This window comes from Acipenser ruthenus, chromosome 30 (assembly GCF_902713425.1).
Source record: "Acipenser ruthenus chromosome 30, fAciRut3.2 maternal haplotype, whole genome shotgun sequence".
Taxonomy (NCBI): domain Eukaryota; kingdom Metazoa; phylum Chordata; class Actinopteri; order Acipenseriformes; family Acipenseridae; genus Acipenser; species Acipenser ruthenus.
In genome coordinates, this window is record NC_081218.1 from 6,729,569 (window position 1) to 6,746,762 (window position 17,194).

The following is a 17,194-nucleotide window of genomic DNA, read 5'->3' on the forward strand; positions in this document are numbered from 1 at the left end:
TTGAGCAGAGTCGTTTCTGTGTGAAATCCAGTCTGTGCTTGTACTCATCCAGGCCATCAAATACAAACAGTACAGACTCCAGTCTCTTCAGGATCTCTCTTAACCGCGGATCATTTAGATGTTTGTTCAGCTTTACAATCAGCCTCGTAAGGGGCATCGTCGCCTCCTCCTCCTCCTCTATGAGGTTCAGCTCCCTGAATTTAAACAGGAACACAAACGCAAACCTCTGGTAATGAAGGTCACGGACCCAGTCAAACATGAGCTTCTGCACCATGGTGGTTTTTCCTATTCCTGCCACTCCACTGACCACTACAATGCGGGGGGGCTCATCACTTCCAGGGCTCCTTCTGAAAAGCTGATTGATCCAGATCCGCTCACATTTCTCTTGCATTCGGCTCTCCAGCAGCTCTGCATGCTTCTTCCCAGTCTCCAGCAGCTCATGGTGAGTCTCTCCCCTGGTTCTTCTATACTGGTTAATGATCATCAGCTCTGTGTACCGGTTCTCAAAGCTCACCTCTCTGGGGTGGGCATTACCAGGACCAGGCTGTTCCTCCAGAGCTCTAGTGTATGAGTCCAGGGCTGCTTTGTGTTTGTCCTGGAGTTCTGTGAAGAGCAATGAAATCCTCATGAATACAGCTGAAGTAAGTGCTGATTAAACAGTGGATAAGCTGGATACATTACAGAGGGTGCTTACCTTTAATACGTCTCTCCAGTTCTGGTCCGTGATGATCATAATGAATCTCTTTCAGAAGGTCAGACCCTAGAGGCAATAAAGACAGATGAGACCAGCAGTAATAGTGATGGAAGCTGTTAACAGCAGAGCAATCACATTCTTAAAGGCTGAAATTCACTCAGCATTGGCACCTGTTTCATTAACATTGTTACACTTGTAATGCCACTAGTCTTCAGCAGCCTATTCATTATTGCATGTGCTGTTCATCGCTTTATTTAAAGAGTTTAAATATGGTGTAATCAACACTGTATTCAAAGTAGACACAATCTTTGGGGATAATTATATTTGATTTGTGAGTTATATATATACAAAAAAAACTTTTATATTAAGAAAAATAGTTCTGATATTACATGAAGATGGTTGTAATCCCAATTTCTATCAGATTTTCAACAGATACCAAATACAATGGGATCCATTAGATGTAAGAAGTACTCAATTATGAATAATAATTCACTCTGTAATTAAGATATTTTACAAGTACACCACTTGATTTTGCAATTTGTCCATTTCTAAATGGAATTCCTTGCTGTAGCAGGGTAGTGCTGCGGTCAAGGCTGGTCAGCGGCAGGAAAGCAAACCCAGAGACTGACGCTGCAGTTTAAAAGCGCTGTTGCACACGTTTATTAAACACAAAACAAAGAACAAAACAGGAATAAACAAACAAGGGAGCAGGGGAAAAAATAAAGGTTCAAACAAAAGAATCCACGCTTGTAGGCTGGGCATTCGCCTTCACTACCATTACAAAACACAAACACAATTCAACAACTCGACTGAACTCCCTGCACCCAAACAAAAGATTTCTCCTTGCTTGATGATCAATTATTCAATCAAGACCCAGCCACATTCCACACGTGTATTAACCCCATCCCTGCCAAACTTTAATACCCCCCCCCCCCTCTACACACGCACACACATACACACACACACCCCCCACACTATTTACACCGGCAGGTTTCCACCCTGCCACACTTGCCAATACATTTGTTTTGAATAAACTTCCTTTTTGTTAAACTGTCATGCCTATAAACACTCATGTTACCGTGAACAGATATATTATTGTTTTATATGTTTAATGATCTGGGAACTGTATGTTTAGTAGGTAATTTGTGTTGCCCATATGTGTGCCTGCATGTGTGTTTATCTCTGTCTGTCTTTATTTGTTTGTCCCTATCAATGTGTCTTTCTTTGTCTATTTTTTCTGTAATTTTCTATCGGTCTGTCTCTTTCTCCCTCTGTCTGTCTCCATGTGTGTGTTTATGTCTGTTTGTCTTTCTCCTTGTGTCTTTCTCCCTCTGTCAGTGTGTTTGTCTGTCTCCCTGTGTGCTGTTTTTTTCTGATTCCCAATGAATTTCATCCATTTGCTTGATGTCAGTATATTCTCAATCCAGTGCAAACTGTTATTGTAAAATAAAAATAAAAACAAGAAAAAAAATGTAAATGTTTGATTCATTAAAGTAGGAAACTGGAAAACATGTGAAAACAAGAGCAAATGATGTTCCAATAACTGAGTTAAGAACATAAGAACATAAGAAAGTTTACAAACGAGAGGAGGCCATTCAGCCCATCTTGCTTGTTTGGTTGTTAGTAGCTTATTGATCCCAGAATCTCATCAAGCAGCTTCTTGAAGGATCCCAGGGTGTCAGCTTCAACAACATTACTGGGGAGTTGGTTCCAGACCCTCACAATTCTCTGTGTAAAAAAGTGCCTCCTATTTTCTGTTCTGAATGCCCCTTTATCTAATCTCCATTTGTGACCCCTGGTCCTTGTTTCTTTTTTCAGGTCAAAAAAGTCCCCTGGGTTGACATTGTCTATACCTTTTAGGATTTTGAATGTTTGAATCAGATCACTGCATAGTCTTCTTTGTTCAAGACTGAATAGATTCAATTCTTTGAGCCTGTCTGCATACAACATGCCTTTTAAACCCGGGATAATTCTGGTTGCTCTTCTTTGCACTCTTTCTAGAGCAGCAATATCATTTTTGTAACGAGGTGACCAGAACTGAACACAATATTCTAGATGAGGTCTTACTAATGCATTTGTCGTTACTTCCCTTGATTTAAATTCAACACTTCTCATAATATATCCGAGTATCTTGTTAGCCTTTTTTATAGCTTCCCCACATTGTCTAAATGAAGACATTTCTGAGTCAACAAACTCCTAGGTCTTTTTCATAGTTCCCTTCTTCAATTTCACTATCTCCCATATGATATTTATAATGCACATTTTTATTGCCTGCATGCAATACTTTACACTTTTCTCTATTAAATTTCATTTGCCATGTGTCTGCCCAATTCTGAATGCTGTCTAGATCATTTTTAATGACCTTTGCTGCTGCAACAGTGTTTGCCACTCCTCCTATTTTTGTGTCGTCTGCAAATTTAACGAGTTTGCTTACTATACCAGAATCTAAATCATTAATGTAGATTAGAAATAGCAGAGGACCTAATACTGATCCCTGTGGTACACCACTGGTTACCTCACTCCATTTTGAGGTTTCTCTTCTAATCAGTACTTTCTGTTTTCTACCTGTTAACCACTCCCTAATCCATGTGCATGCATTTCCTTGAATCCCTACTGCGTTCAGTTTGAGAATTAATTTTTTATGCAGGACTTTGTCAAAAACTTTCTGGAAATCTAAATAAACCATGTTGCATGCTTTGCAATTATCCATTTTCAATGTTGCATCCTCAAAAAAGTCAAGTAGGTTAGTTAGACACGATCTCCCTTTCCTAAAACCATGCTGACTGTCTCCCAGGATATTGTTACCATATAGGTAATTTTCCATTTTAGATCTTCTTATAGTTTCCATAAGTTTACATATAATAGAAGTCAGGCTTATTGGTCTGTAGTTACCTGGTTCGGTTTTGTCTCCCTTTTTGTGGATTGGTATTACGTTTGCTATTTTCCAGTCTGTTGGTACAACCCCTGTGTCAAGAGACTGTTGCATGATCTTGGTTAGCGGTTTGTAAATAACTTCTTTAATTTCTTTGAGTACTATTGGGAGGATCTCATCTGGCCCAGGGGATTTGTTTATTTTAAGAGCTCCTAGTCCCTTTCACACTTCTGCCTCTGTTATGCTAAAGTTATTTAAAATTGGATAGGAACAGGTCGACATGTGGGGCATGTTGTCCGTGTCCTCCTTTGTAAAAACCTGTGAAAAGTAATCATTTAATATATTTGCTATTTTTCTTTTCTTCATCTATGATTTTGCCATTTGTGTCTCTTAGACATTTAACCTCCTCTTTGAATGTTCTCTTGCTGTTATAATATTGGAAAAATATTTTTTTCCAGAGTTATATGTAAGAACATAAGAACATAAGAAAGTTTACAAACAAAAGGATGCCATTCAGCCCATCTTGCTCTTTTGGTTGTTAGTAGCTTATTGATCCCATAATCTCATCAAGCAGCTTCTTGAAGGATCCCAGGGTGTCAGCTTCAACAACATTACTGGGACAAACTACAAATACATAGCACAGCCTTTGAAGTAAACAAGTACTTTTAAACCTTTGCAGCCTTATAATAAACTAAACAGAGACCTGTGTGTCATGCAGGAGTGTCACAAGGCTGGCTGAGTGGTGACGTCAGAACCAGGAAATGAACAAGACAGACAGGATGGATGAAATGGTAAATGCACTTGCTTGCGCCGGTTTATTATAAATAAAAGGTTTGAACAAAACACAACACAGGACACAGCACTTGCGGCCAAAATAAACAGACAAACAAAACAAACAGACACTAACAAAGAGGGATGAACACTAAACAAACATGTACTGTGCTGTTCCTCCAGCACCACGTAGCAATTGCTCACTATTATTTCTCTCTGCCGTTCCTTTGCCCTGAACACACAACCCTGAGTGAGTGAAACGTGCATCTATATATACTGTTGTGCCAGGATTCAATTACTAATTAATTATTCACTTGAATCCCAGCACGTGAACTAATTTTGTGCAACCCCGTGCTCACATATTATTACATACTTTAAATGCACGTGAAGTGATGTGCAATCCCGTGCCTAAATACAATTACACATTTTAAATAACTTGTGCTGCACACACCCATTTATATCCCGTGCAGCCATATCTATACACCAACATTAACACGCCACACGCAACATACAACACAGAAATGCACACAGGGATGGGGCACATTCCCACAAGGAGAAAATAAAAAAAAGAAATAATGAACTTTCTAAAAAGGCAAACCATCTCATGTAGCTATCAGGACTGCAGCCTGTCTTGAGATTCCACTAAGAAGGAAAGTAAAGAACAAGTTCAGTCATTGATTTGAGAATGCAACTCTAGAATGACTTACCCCCCTCTGCAACCTCCTCCAGTATTGTGTTTATATTGGGTGATGGGAAGTGCACTATTTCCTCAGCCAGTGCCTCCCACAGCTTGATCACGACGTCTCTGCTCTTTCCAAGCACATCACTTACAAACCAGGCTACACCTTCAGCATCCTCAGCATCCTCTCTGTCTTTGTAACTCTGAAAGGGAAAGCAAGCTCATTATTAAAACCTGTCTGGAGAACAACCCAGTGTGTTTAACAAGGTGAGCTCATTCACTGGATAAAACTCAGAAGAAAGTCAAGTATAGAAGTGGATGGTTTCTTCTAAGTTTGATTCTATGGGCTGTATTCTGATCACAGTTCAAATGCGAGTGCAAGCGCAAATGGCTCTTGCCCCCGATTCTGTGGTGCATAAATGGAGCTATGACGTAAAAAAATTAAAAAACACTGCGCTGAAATGGTATTCTGAAGACATGTCTTGTGCAGTTAGTGCCTGCTCCATAGCCACGGGTCGGCATAAAATTCGACGTGGTACCATTAACATATTCATGAAGCAATTCTGATGACAGCAGAATGGGGTCCCAAATATACAACTGAGCACTGCGTTAAGAGCCGCTGAAACCAGGTTTATTTAGTGGCGCAATCAGGAACTTTAACAATTTAACACACTATAAAAAGCAAAGTAGACGGGCTAACTTTATAGACTGAATTCAATCTCCTGTCTACTAAACAGGCCGAACAACTACTATATAAGTCCCACCATACTATGGGGACAAAGAGAGGAAAATATTGGCTCATCAGTTGTGTCAGTCTGCAGCTTCAATACTGGCTCATCAGTTGTGTCAGTCTGCAGCTGCCAACTTAATTACAGAGATTTGAACATATTCTGGCTTAACCACAGGAAATAAATAATGAATTTAAGACATTTTATTCCACCCTAAACACTTCTGAATCTCCTTCTTATCCCCTCTTATATAACTCTTTTTTTGATAACTTAGATATTCCTGTAATTGATCCTGATTCTAAGGCAGACCTAGAGCAGCCCCTTTCACTTGATGAAATCCAGAAGGCAGTTCATTCAATGCAGAGTGGTAAGTCCCCAGGTCCAGACGGGTTCCCTGTATAATTTTATAAAATATTCTGCCCACAACTTACCCCTTTGTTGAGCTCTGTATTTGCATATTTGTCTCTACCTCCAACTCTGCATCAAGCATCCATATCATAGTTATTAAAAAAAGATAAAAGACCCCTTAGACTGTAGTTCATATAGTCCTGTCTCCCTTCTTAATGCAGATGTAAAGATCCTCGCTAAAATTCTGGCCCATCGACTCGAGACTGTCTTACCCTCTATAATCTCACTGGACCAAACAGGGTTCATACAAGGCAGACACTCTTTTTTTAATATAAGATGATTATTTAACATTATCTATACTAAAAGCACTTCACCATTGCCAGAAGTTCTGATTTCATTAGACACAGAAAAAGTTTTTATATTCAACTCCAGTAGCATCCACACAAATAATACATTTTCCCAACACTTCTCACTACATCGTGGCTCAAGGCAGGGTTGTCCCCTTTCCCCACTTCTCATCACCATTGCCACTGAGCCTCTTTCCGTTTCTCTCTGTGACTGTCAGGATGTGCGAGGGGTGGCACGGGGTGGGCAGGAGCATAAGGTTACCCTTTATGTTGATGATTTACTTCTTTATCTGACAGACCCCACCTGCTCCCTCCCCCTGCCATCTCTATCCTTGAACAATTAGGTAAATGCTCTGGTTATAAACTCGATCTCTATAAAAATGATATATTTCCCATTAGCCGCCCAAGATTATCCTCTCTCTAATTTTCCTTTTAGAATTGTTACCAACAGTTTTAAATATCTATGAATCAAGGTTACTCGTTCTCATACCAGTCTTTTTTAATCTAATTCTCTTCCTTTATTGGATCGTACCATACAGGACTATGCTCATTGGTCTACTTTGCCTCTTTAACTGGTCGCATTAATTCTGTTAAGATGAATTCCCTTCCAAAATTTTTATATTTATTTCAATGCATCCCAGTATTTATTACTAAATCCTATTTTAGATCCTTTGACCAAATTATATCCTCCTTTATTTGGAATACACAAAGCCTTCCTCCAGAGAAGCATTAGGGGCCTTGCATTACCTAATTTTCTATTCTATTACTGGGCGACTAACATTCGTGTAATTTCATGCTGGATGCAGTCCCACGTTCAACATAATGGTCCTTCTTGGCTGCAGATGGAAGCATCCATAATTCCGTCTATGGATATTGCGTGGTTATAAACCATATATAATGCTTTACTAACACGCTATAACATAGTTATTATGCATCTATTATACATTTATAAAACATTAATAAGCATCACCTTAATATAAAGTGTTACTGATTTATTTTTCATTATGGAACTGTATTATTAATAGACGATATTTGTTTTTATATATTAAACAAAATGTGCCAGTGAGTTTATATATTTAATTTACTTATAAATATTGAAACTGCAAGTATTTTGTCTACTTAAGTATAGTGGCAAATCTGCTATGCAGAAGGTTAGAACTCATTTGTACTTTGAAGAGAGTGCAGAGTGTGTTAGAGTGGAACACAAAAAAAAAGTCTGATTTGAGTTTGCACGTCTTTGTTTTAAACCTGCTATACTAACATAGCCTGCTTGCATTTATATAACCCACGTCTGGGCCGCTACCCTTTTTAAACCTTACACTAGCAAGATCGTGATTTGCTGAAAAGAATTGTGTATAATACAAAGTGAACATTGTTTAATATCATATCAGTGTTTACAAAGACACTGTTTTATTAGGTTAAAATATAAAGCCTTTTGTTCTTTATTTTAGTATACATTTTGACGTACTATTTTTTATTTGTGACCTGCTATTTTTCCGATTTTTAATGTAATGTTTTTTCGTTCTTTTTTCAAATTGTATCCTTGTTTCTTAATTCTGTGATCCGTGATGTTTGTATGGTTTATATGTATGTATATATATATATTATATATATATATATATATATATATATATATATATATATATATATATATATATATATATATATAATGTAAACGATCCGCACCCACTTGGGTTCGTTGCCCGTTTAAGAATCGACCCGACACACAGAAATGGATTTTTCTAAGCGCGTTTGCGCAATTTTTTAATAAACAAAAACACAACAAATACAAAAATCAAAATAACACCTAGCTCTTCTGGAGCACTAACTCGACTTTCAGGAAACACCCTGACTAACGCGGGACAGCTAAGCTGTTTACCCGTCTTCACAAACACACTGCTACAAACAGCACTTACTCTCTCTTCATTTGGCTACCCGGAGACAGCGCACCTACTGCCTCCTTCCACTCAGCAGCCCCGAGCAGACTGCTTGTTCTCCTTTTAAACTCCCGCACCTGGGCTTAATTTCTAATAACGCCCAGGTGCGGAAGACAATTAATAATCAAACAATTAAACAATTAACAAAACGGTGCATTCTCACAAGTTTTTTTTCCTTGCAGGGAGGTTAACCCCCTCCCTGCCGTCTCTCCCAACCCGCTATATTACAATATATATATATATTAGTGTAAAAGCGCTTTGGGATACTATAGCAAAAACTGCACAAGTGTTGGGCTGATATTTTCTGATTTTTTATGCTTTAGTTTTTATTTGCTGTTTAGCATGCAGCAATAATATTTCTTCAATCGGATGTATGCTATTAGTGTGTAGGCTATATGTGGGTCGTACCATTGATCTGGCCATGGGTGTCTCAATTGGCATACACTTTGCAATAATGCATTCCTTAGCATTTATGCTTTCTGCTTTCACCGTGTTTTTTCAATCTCTCTTTTTTAAAATGTTTTTTATTTCCAGAAATAAAATCCCTGCAATAGCGGGCCTTGCCTTTGTGCAAAACTCACAATACATGTTCTGTTTTTCACCATTGTAATGTAACCAGGCAAATTCTTGTAGCCACGAAGTCTTAAACTGTCGTGCAAGTGTTTCTTTTGGCAGCGGTACGTTGTCTGAACAGAGAGGCTGCTGCACAATTACCGGTAAATCATGTTCATCAAACTCTCAACTCGCAATTATTACAGTATTTGTGGCATGTTTTGAATGACACGTGTGCAAATCATAACACGTTCAAAGTTTATTTTTTCCATATGTTTTCTCAATAAAGTTCAGTCTTTTTTTTTATAAATAACTAATACTCACTGATGCTGTCAACATGTAGAATAAGAAAAAATATGTGTGTTCTTTTGTTTTTTCTGCAATTTTAGTTCTTTCATTTTCAATCTAACAGGCCTTCTCACACATGACAGTAGTTTAATACGTCCGTGTAGACGCCACAGCGCATTCACGCACTGACACAGCGGAACTTGATGCTTGTTGGTGCTCTCGCTTGTGCTTTTAAAGAGAGACGCAGTCTTTTTGTGTTCCAGTCACAGTCTGGAGCCCTGATATTATGCCTGATCCTGTTGCAACTTACATAATATGAAAGGAAATTATGTGGCCTTTCATTTGATATAATTTATGAAGCACAAACTACCCAGCACTTAAACATACATAAATAAAGGCAGAATAGGGCCGAGTGTAAAGAGATAAGACTAACCCTTTAGTACTGTGTATTTTCTGCTCCACTGACCTGCACAGACTGTCCTGGTTTATGAGGTCTGATTTAGGTCCTTTGTCGCAGAGACACAAGTTCAAAGGAATGCATTTCATAGCATATTATCAGACTGTCTTGTCTGAGGTGTTAACCAAGAGGACCGAGATGCTACCCTTTTTTTAGACCTGTATTTTATAGCTGGATTTTCAGTGTGAACTCAAAAAGTTGGTAAATCATTTCTCATGTTAGAACAGAACCGTTATTTCAGTAACACAAATGCAAATCAATACCATCTGCTTAGTGCTCAGAAACACAGCTTCATCAGGAGAAGTGGAGAACCTGTCCCATACCTCCTAATGATGGAACTGAAACAAGTCCCTCTCACTGTGTCTCTGTCAATCCCCACCAAGCACACCTCAACACTGCTGCTGTTTAACAGCAGAAACAGAACCTACCTTTGCCTCCTCGTTAGTGAGAATGCGCTTTGTGACTAAATTCTGTAGGATGCTGGTGAGGTCATATTCAATGACATACGCCAGGTAGGGCTGGTAATATTTACTGATGGTGTGCAGGTCTTCTTCACTGAAGCCTCTTATAGAGAAACAGAACTTCCTAATGAGACCTGCAATGAGAAGAATGGAGCTGTTAGAACAGGCTTTGAGACACAGCCACACACAGCAGCCGAGTATAAAGACAGCCTTGCACAGAGACTCAGCAGGGTTACTCCAGCTCTGCATCACACCTGCAAGGAGACGAATGGAGCTGTTAGAACAGGCTTTGAGACACAGCCACACACAGATGCTGAGTATAAAGACAGCCTTGCACAGAAACTCAGCAGGGTCAGCAGGGTTACTCCAGATCTGCATCACATCTGCAAGGAGACGAATGGAGCTGTTAGAACAGGCTTTGAGACACAGCCACACACAGCAGCCGAGTATAAAGACAGCCTTGCACAGAGACTCAGCAGGGTCAGCAGGGTTACTCCAGATCAGCATCACACCTGCAAGGAGACGAATGGACCTGTTAGAACAGGCTTTGAGACACATTCACACAGCAGCCGAGTATAAAGACAGCCTTGCACAGAGACTCAGCAGGGTTACTCCAGCTCTGCATCACACCTGCAATGAGAAGAATGGAGCTGTTAGAACAGGCTTTGAGACACAGCCACACACAGCAGCCGAGTATAAAGACAGCCTTGCACAGAGACTCAGCAGGGTCAGCAGGGTTACTCCAGCTCTGCATCACACCTGCAAGGAGACGAATGGAGCTGTAAGAACAGGCTTTGAGACACATTCACACACAGCTGCCGAGTATAAAGACAGCCTTACACAGAGACTCAGCAGGGTTACTCCAGATCTGCATCACACCTGCAAGGAGACGAATGGAGCTGTTAGAACAGGCTTTGAGACACAGCCACACACAGCAGCCGAGTATAAAGACAGCCTTGCACAGAGACTCAGCAGGGTCAGCAGGGTCAGTTCAGCTCTGCATCGCACAGCTCCAGAGGATAAAGGATCTGATGGAATTACACTTAAACATGATCAGAGCCTTTACTCTTACCAGATAGTTCAGGTAACTCCTCTTCCTTTCTCCGTTGTCTTGATATCATTGTGAATGACTTCTCCTCAATTGCACTGCAGTTTAAAGAGTCTTCTGTCCACAGTCCTTTCTGAAACAATACAACACACAGGCCAATATTACTGCTCAGCTCATCACTGCCACTGGCCCCATGATCACACACAGGAGTGAGGAATCTACACAGACTCTCTGCAGCCCTGTGACAACCTGGTCAACATTACTGCTCAGCTCATCACTGCCACTGGCCCCATGATCACACACAGGAGTGAGGAATATACACAGACTCTCTGCAGCCCTATGACAACCTGGTCAACATTACTGCTCAGCTCAACACTGCCACCGGCACCATGATCACACACAGGAGTGAGGAATATACACAGACTCTCTGCAGCCCTGTGACAACCTGGTCAACATTACTGCTCAGCTCAACACTGCCACCGGCACCATGATCACACACAGGAGTGAGGAATATACACAGACTCTCTGCAGCCCTGTGACAACCTGGTCAACATTACTGCTCAGCTCAACACTGCCACTGGCCCCATGATCACACAGTATAGTAAGGAATTGCACCCTGGAGGTAACAATAGTCTTCCCGAGGGGCATTTCATTTTCCACTATGAGCTGAGTCTACAGTACATATTTAATATATGAATCAGTCAAGAAAATAAGCGAGGCAAGATCGGATAGTAAATATGACTTTATATATTTTGTTTATTATTATTTATTTATTAGCAGACACCCTTATCCAGGGTGACTTACAATTATTACAAGATATCACATTATTTTCACATACAATTGCATTATTTTTACATACAATTACCCATTTATACAGTCAGGTTTTTACTGGAGCAATCTAGGTAAAGTACCTTGCTCAAGGGTACAGCAGCCGTGTCCCCCGCCTGGGATTGAACCCACAACCCTCCAGTCAAGAGTCTAGAGCCCTAACCACTACTCCACACTCCAATCCCAATCCAGGATATCCTGCAGAGGAGTAATCATATACAAATATACAGTACTGTGCAAAAGTTTTAGGCAGGTGTGAAAAAATGCTGTAAAGTAAGAAAGCTTTCAAAAATAGACATGTTAATAGATTATATTTATCAATTAACTAAATGCAAAGTGAGTGAACAGAAGAAAAATCTAAATCAAATCCATATTTGGTGTGACCACCCTTTGCCTTCAAAACAGCATCAATTCTTCTAGGTACACTTGCACAAAGTCAGGGATTTTGTAGGCATATAGTCAGGTGTATGATTAAACAATTATACCAAACAGGTGCTAATGATCATCAATTCAATATGTAGGTTGAAACACAATCATTAACTGAAACAGAAACAGCTGTGTAGGAGGAATAAAACTGGGTAAGGAAGAGCCAAACTCTTCCAGTTTACTGTCAAAAGTCATACACCATGGCAAGACTGAGCACAGCAACAAGACACAAGGTAGTTATACTGCATCAGCAAGGTCTCTCCCAGACAGACATTTCAAGGCAGGCAGGGGTTTCCAGATGTGCTGTCCAAGCTCTTTTGAAGAAGCACAATGAAACGGGCAACGTTGAGGACCGTAGACGCAGTGGTCAGCCAAGGAAACTTACTGCAGCAGATGAAAGACACATCATGCTTACTTCCCTTCGCAATCGGAAGATGTCCAGCAGTGCCATCAGCTCAGAATTGGCAGAAAAACAGTGGGACCCTGGTACACCCATCTACTGTCTGGAGAAGTCTGGTCAGAAGTGGCCTTCATGGAAGACTTGCAGCCAAAAAGCCATACCTCCGACGTGGAAACAAGGCCAAGCGACTCAGCTATGCACGAAAACACAGGAACTGGGGTGCAGAAAAATGGCAGCAGGTGCTCTGGACTAATGAGTCAAAATTTGAAATATTTGGCTGTAGCAGAAGGCAGTTTGTTCGCCGAAGGGCTGGAGAGCGGTACACGAATGAGTGTCTGCAGGCAGCAGTGAAGCATGGTGGAGGTTCCTTGCAAGTTTGGGGCTGCATTTCTGCAAATGGAGTTGGGGATTTGGTCAGAATTAATGGTCTCCTCAATGCTGAGAAGTACAGGCAGATACTTATCTATCATGCAGTACCATCAGGGAGGCATCTGATTGGCCCCAATTTTATTCTGCAGCATGACAATGACCCCAGCGAAAGTCATTAAGAACTATCTTCAGCATAAAGAAGAACAAGGAGTCCTGTCATCGAGTCTGTCTGGGATTGCATGAAGAGAGAGAAGCAACTGAGGCTGCCTAAATCCACAGAAGAACTGTGGTTAGTTCTCCAAGATGTTTGGGCCAACCTACCTGCCGAGTTCCTTCAAAAACTGTGTGCAAGTGTACCTAGAAGAATTGATGCTGTTTTGAAGGCAAAGGGTGGTCACACCAAATATTGATTTGATGTAGATTTTTCTTCTGTTCACTCACTTTGCATTTTGTTAATTGATAAATATAAACTATTAACATGTCTATTTTTGAAAGCATTCTTACTTTACAGCATTTTTTCACACCTGCCTAAAACTTTTGCACAGTACTGTATATATATATATATATATATATATATATATATATATATATATATATATATATATATATCAAAATACATCTGCATAATTTATTTACCAGTCTAGTTATGATGGAACTGTATGGGAACAGTGAAAAAAAAACTATAGTCTTCTGCAATCAGAAAATCAGTCAAATTGGTCTCCATGTTTGCTCAGTTGACTGTGCTGGGAAACCTCCCAAAGCTGTCCTAGCTCCGTCTACACAGCCCGTGACGTCAGGCGCAGAATCCCGACTGCAACGCAGACTTTTTAGGAGTAACGTGAACGCAGCCACCAACTGCACTCATCGGTGTTTACCATGAATAGTTCTCCAATACTAATGCATGACAGCTGCATCCTTTTACGAGGCTGGTGAGTTGACTCTGTGGTGAACCCCGCTCTGACTGCATCGTGTGTCCGAGTTCCTGGTAAGTGACACTTTTGTGAACTTCGCAGAGTCTTCTGGGAATTGTAGTTCGGAGCGGTGATGTCGTAGTGCTGTTATTGGCTGTAATGTCATAGTGCTGTTATGGGCATTCACTGTAATGGCTGGCGCGGTAATGACCCTGCCATATTACTGGCTGTAATGTCCGTCGCAGTGATGTCGTAGCGATGTTATGGGCAGTCCCTGTAATGTCCGTCGCAGTGATGTCGTAGCGATGTTATGGGCAGTCCCTGTGATGTCCGTCGCAGTGATGTCGTAGCGATGTTATGGGCAGTCCCTGTAATGTCCGTCGCAGTGATGTCGTAGCGATGTTATGGGCAGTCCCTGTGATGTCCGTCGCAGTGATGTCGTAGCGATGTTATGGGCAGTCCCTGTAATGTCCGTCGCAGTGATGTCGTAGCGATGTTATGGGCAGTCCCTGTAATGTCCGTCGCAGTGATGTCGTAGCGATGTTATGGGCAGTCCCTGTAATGTCCGTCGCAGTGATGTCGTAGCGATGTTATGGGCAGTCCCTGTAATGTCCGTCGCAGTGATGTCGGCGCGGTCTTGGACTTGCTTTTGTGTCATGTAACCCATATCAGTAAACCATGAGCTGCAGTGCTACTCAGATGTGATCTGCACATGATTTACATACTTACAACCGCCCACGGCAAACAATGTGGAGTACCAGGAAGATAAAAAATAAAAAGGTTGAATGTCTCTTAATACATTGTTTTATTCTTTCAACGTTGGTATGAGTGATGCAATAACACTATTGAGCTCATTTCTCTGTTAATTATTTTTAATAAATGACATGTTGTAACAAAGTGGCTGAGTGGATACAGGTGCAGGAGTGATGCAGTGCGTGAATGAAGCAGACAGAGATGATTGTAATCCGGTTTGGAAAGGATTTTATTAAGTGTTTCCAGGTCTGGTGACCAAACAATAATCCCCCGGCAATACACACCAATGTGTTCTGCACGGGGTAAATAACAAGGGGATTGCAGTCCCAAATACTAAACACAAATATCCGCCCCACAATAATACAGACACGGTCACCAATCCTGGGTGTGTGCAGCAGTGCTCTTGGTGGGTGATACAAGTTTATTTGATGACAGTAGTGAAGTACTCTTCTGGCTTTGTGCTGGCCAAGGCGACAGCTCCGGAAATTTTTTAGCCGTCTGGTAATTCACAAACGAGACAATTACTAACAGACACAAAAACAAACAAAACTCACAAAGCGGTTACCTTCTCTGGGGTCTCTCACAGTCCTTCTAGGTTAAAATACAAAAACAAAACGAAGGAACAGATTGCGATTCTCCATCCCCTTTTATGCTGTCACACGTGACTCCTTGGTAAAAGAGTGCAAACGCCTCTCCAATCTGCGGCTGCCACGTCGTTTCCCTTCCGGGTCAATGCATTATTGCAACGGAGTCTCGCCCCCTTCCAGGCTGGCCGACTTCCCTTGAACCCTGGGAAAGCCTGTCAGACCAGCCCGTCCAGAGAACTGTGTTCTCTCTGCTTAGCGCCCTCACAGGTTGGGAGGGAGATTTACAACCAAGAATCATTGTATTTCTGTCACACATGTGTAATAATGGTACGTCCTGTTCCCTTGGCTGCACAAATGCAGTTCAGTTTTTCAGTTTTAAACTTCTACTTTGGTTATACTGAAAACTGACTGGATGTCAAAAACAGTTGAAAGGGTGGCTAAAAAAAAAACAAACCGAACATAATCAACTTGCATCCCTAACAGATTACCTTTCTTGAGATAACCATACACTTTCACACTAGCTAACTCACACACTCACCAGCTTTTTTAAACCATTCCTATGGCCGCCTCCACTGTGCATTGCACGTGTGTGTTTATACAAAATTACAACAATCATGCACTTAACAGATTTAACCATACTTTCACATTGCTGGATCATTCAATCCAGTTACTTAAGAGAGTAATTAGCGCAGTTCTGAAAAATGTCCCCACATGTTGCTTCAACTGTTTAAATAACATACCTGTCATTTATTTTCATTGTTAACAGCCTGACCACTTTTTACACTTATAAATGTTTCAAAGCTCTTTTCAAAATAGCCGCTCTAGTGAACCGATAATGTAAGGATTATTGCCCACATTGTCAAGCAGGTAACACAGCAACAACGATCCATGATTTGCTACGGAACAGAAAAGCCAGAGCACTTATTATGTTTATTTATCTATTTTTTATCACTCTTCCTGCAGTGATTTAGATGACAGATTTCAAACCTCAGTGCACTAGAACGGCTATTTTGAAAAGAGGTTTGAAACAGGTTCAAAAGTTAAAAGTGTAAAAAGTTGTCAGGATGTTAACAATGAAAAGAAAAATTACAGGTATGTTAGGCTGAAGGAGAGGGAATGCAGTCTTTGGAAATATCGGTATCCTGGTCTTACTATGTCTTTACTACTAATAAAACTAATAAAAGTAATAAAACTTTATTACTTCAATGAATCACTTAAAGCTTGCCAGATTTCAATGACAGACAATTAATAGAAAACATATTTAATAAAGAACTCACAAGAAAAAAATGCACTGGAAATTAAACACAAAATGCAGGTCTATTCTGCTCTGTACAAACAGGGGCACTGAAATTAAATAAGGGGCATTTCTGTTTAATGTGAAAGGCATCTTTTATAGAACTGCTTATCATTCATACACCCAGAGTTTACAACAATAAACTCTGACTGGTCATGTTTACTCAACAACACTAATAATGGAACTTCACTGAGGGAATCGCTGTGTATCAAATATGAAGACAAAAAATCACAACACCACGTTAGACTACAGATGTAACCAACAACGCATTGTTCCTCTAAACAAGATACTAAACACGGTGAGATAAAAGCACTTACCTGCTGCAGACTCAGGATATAAAATGTGTGGCTCTCAAACCAGCCTAGACAGATTAGTCTCAGTATCTGAGGCGGAAATTCACAAATACCTGAAACCACCCCCTGAACGGGTAGGGATTCAATCTGA

General features: G+C 40.6%; 1 protein-coding gene across 1 annotated transcript in view; it reads right to left on the bottom strand.

The window, feature by feature from the left end:
* Nucleotides 1–17,194, bottom strand: part of LOC117405870 (NACHT, LRR and PYD domains-containing protein 3-like) — a 70,707-nt gene extending 53,513 nt beyond the window's left edge. Inside the window, exons 1-6 of the mRNA XM_059004905.1 lie at nt 17,068–17,194; nt 11,207–11,315; nt 10,102–10,268; nt 5,045–5,219; nt 695–760; nt 1–603 (exon numbers count right to left, since the gene is read on the bottom strand). The exon at nt 1–603 is cut by the window's left edge and continues 1,162 nt beyond it. Coding sequence (XP_058860888.1) covers nt 1–603; nt 695–760; nt 5,045–5,219; nt 10,102–10,268; nt 11,207–11,255 — 1,060 coding nt within the window. The 5' untranslated portion in view covers nt 11,256–11,315; nt 17,068–17,194. The remainder of the gene's footprint in view (nt 604–694; nt 761–5,044; nt 5,220–10,101; nt 10,269–11,206; nt 11,316–17,067) is intronic.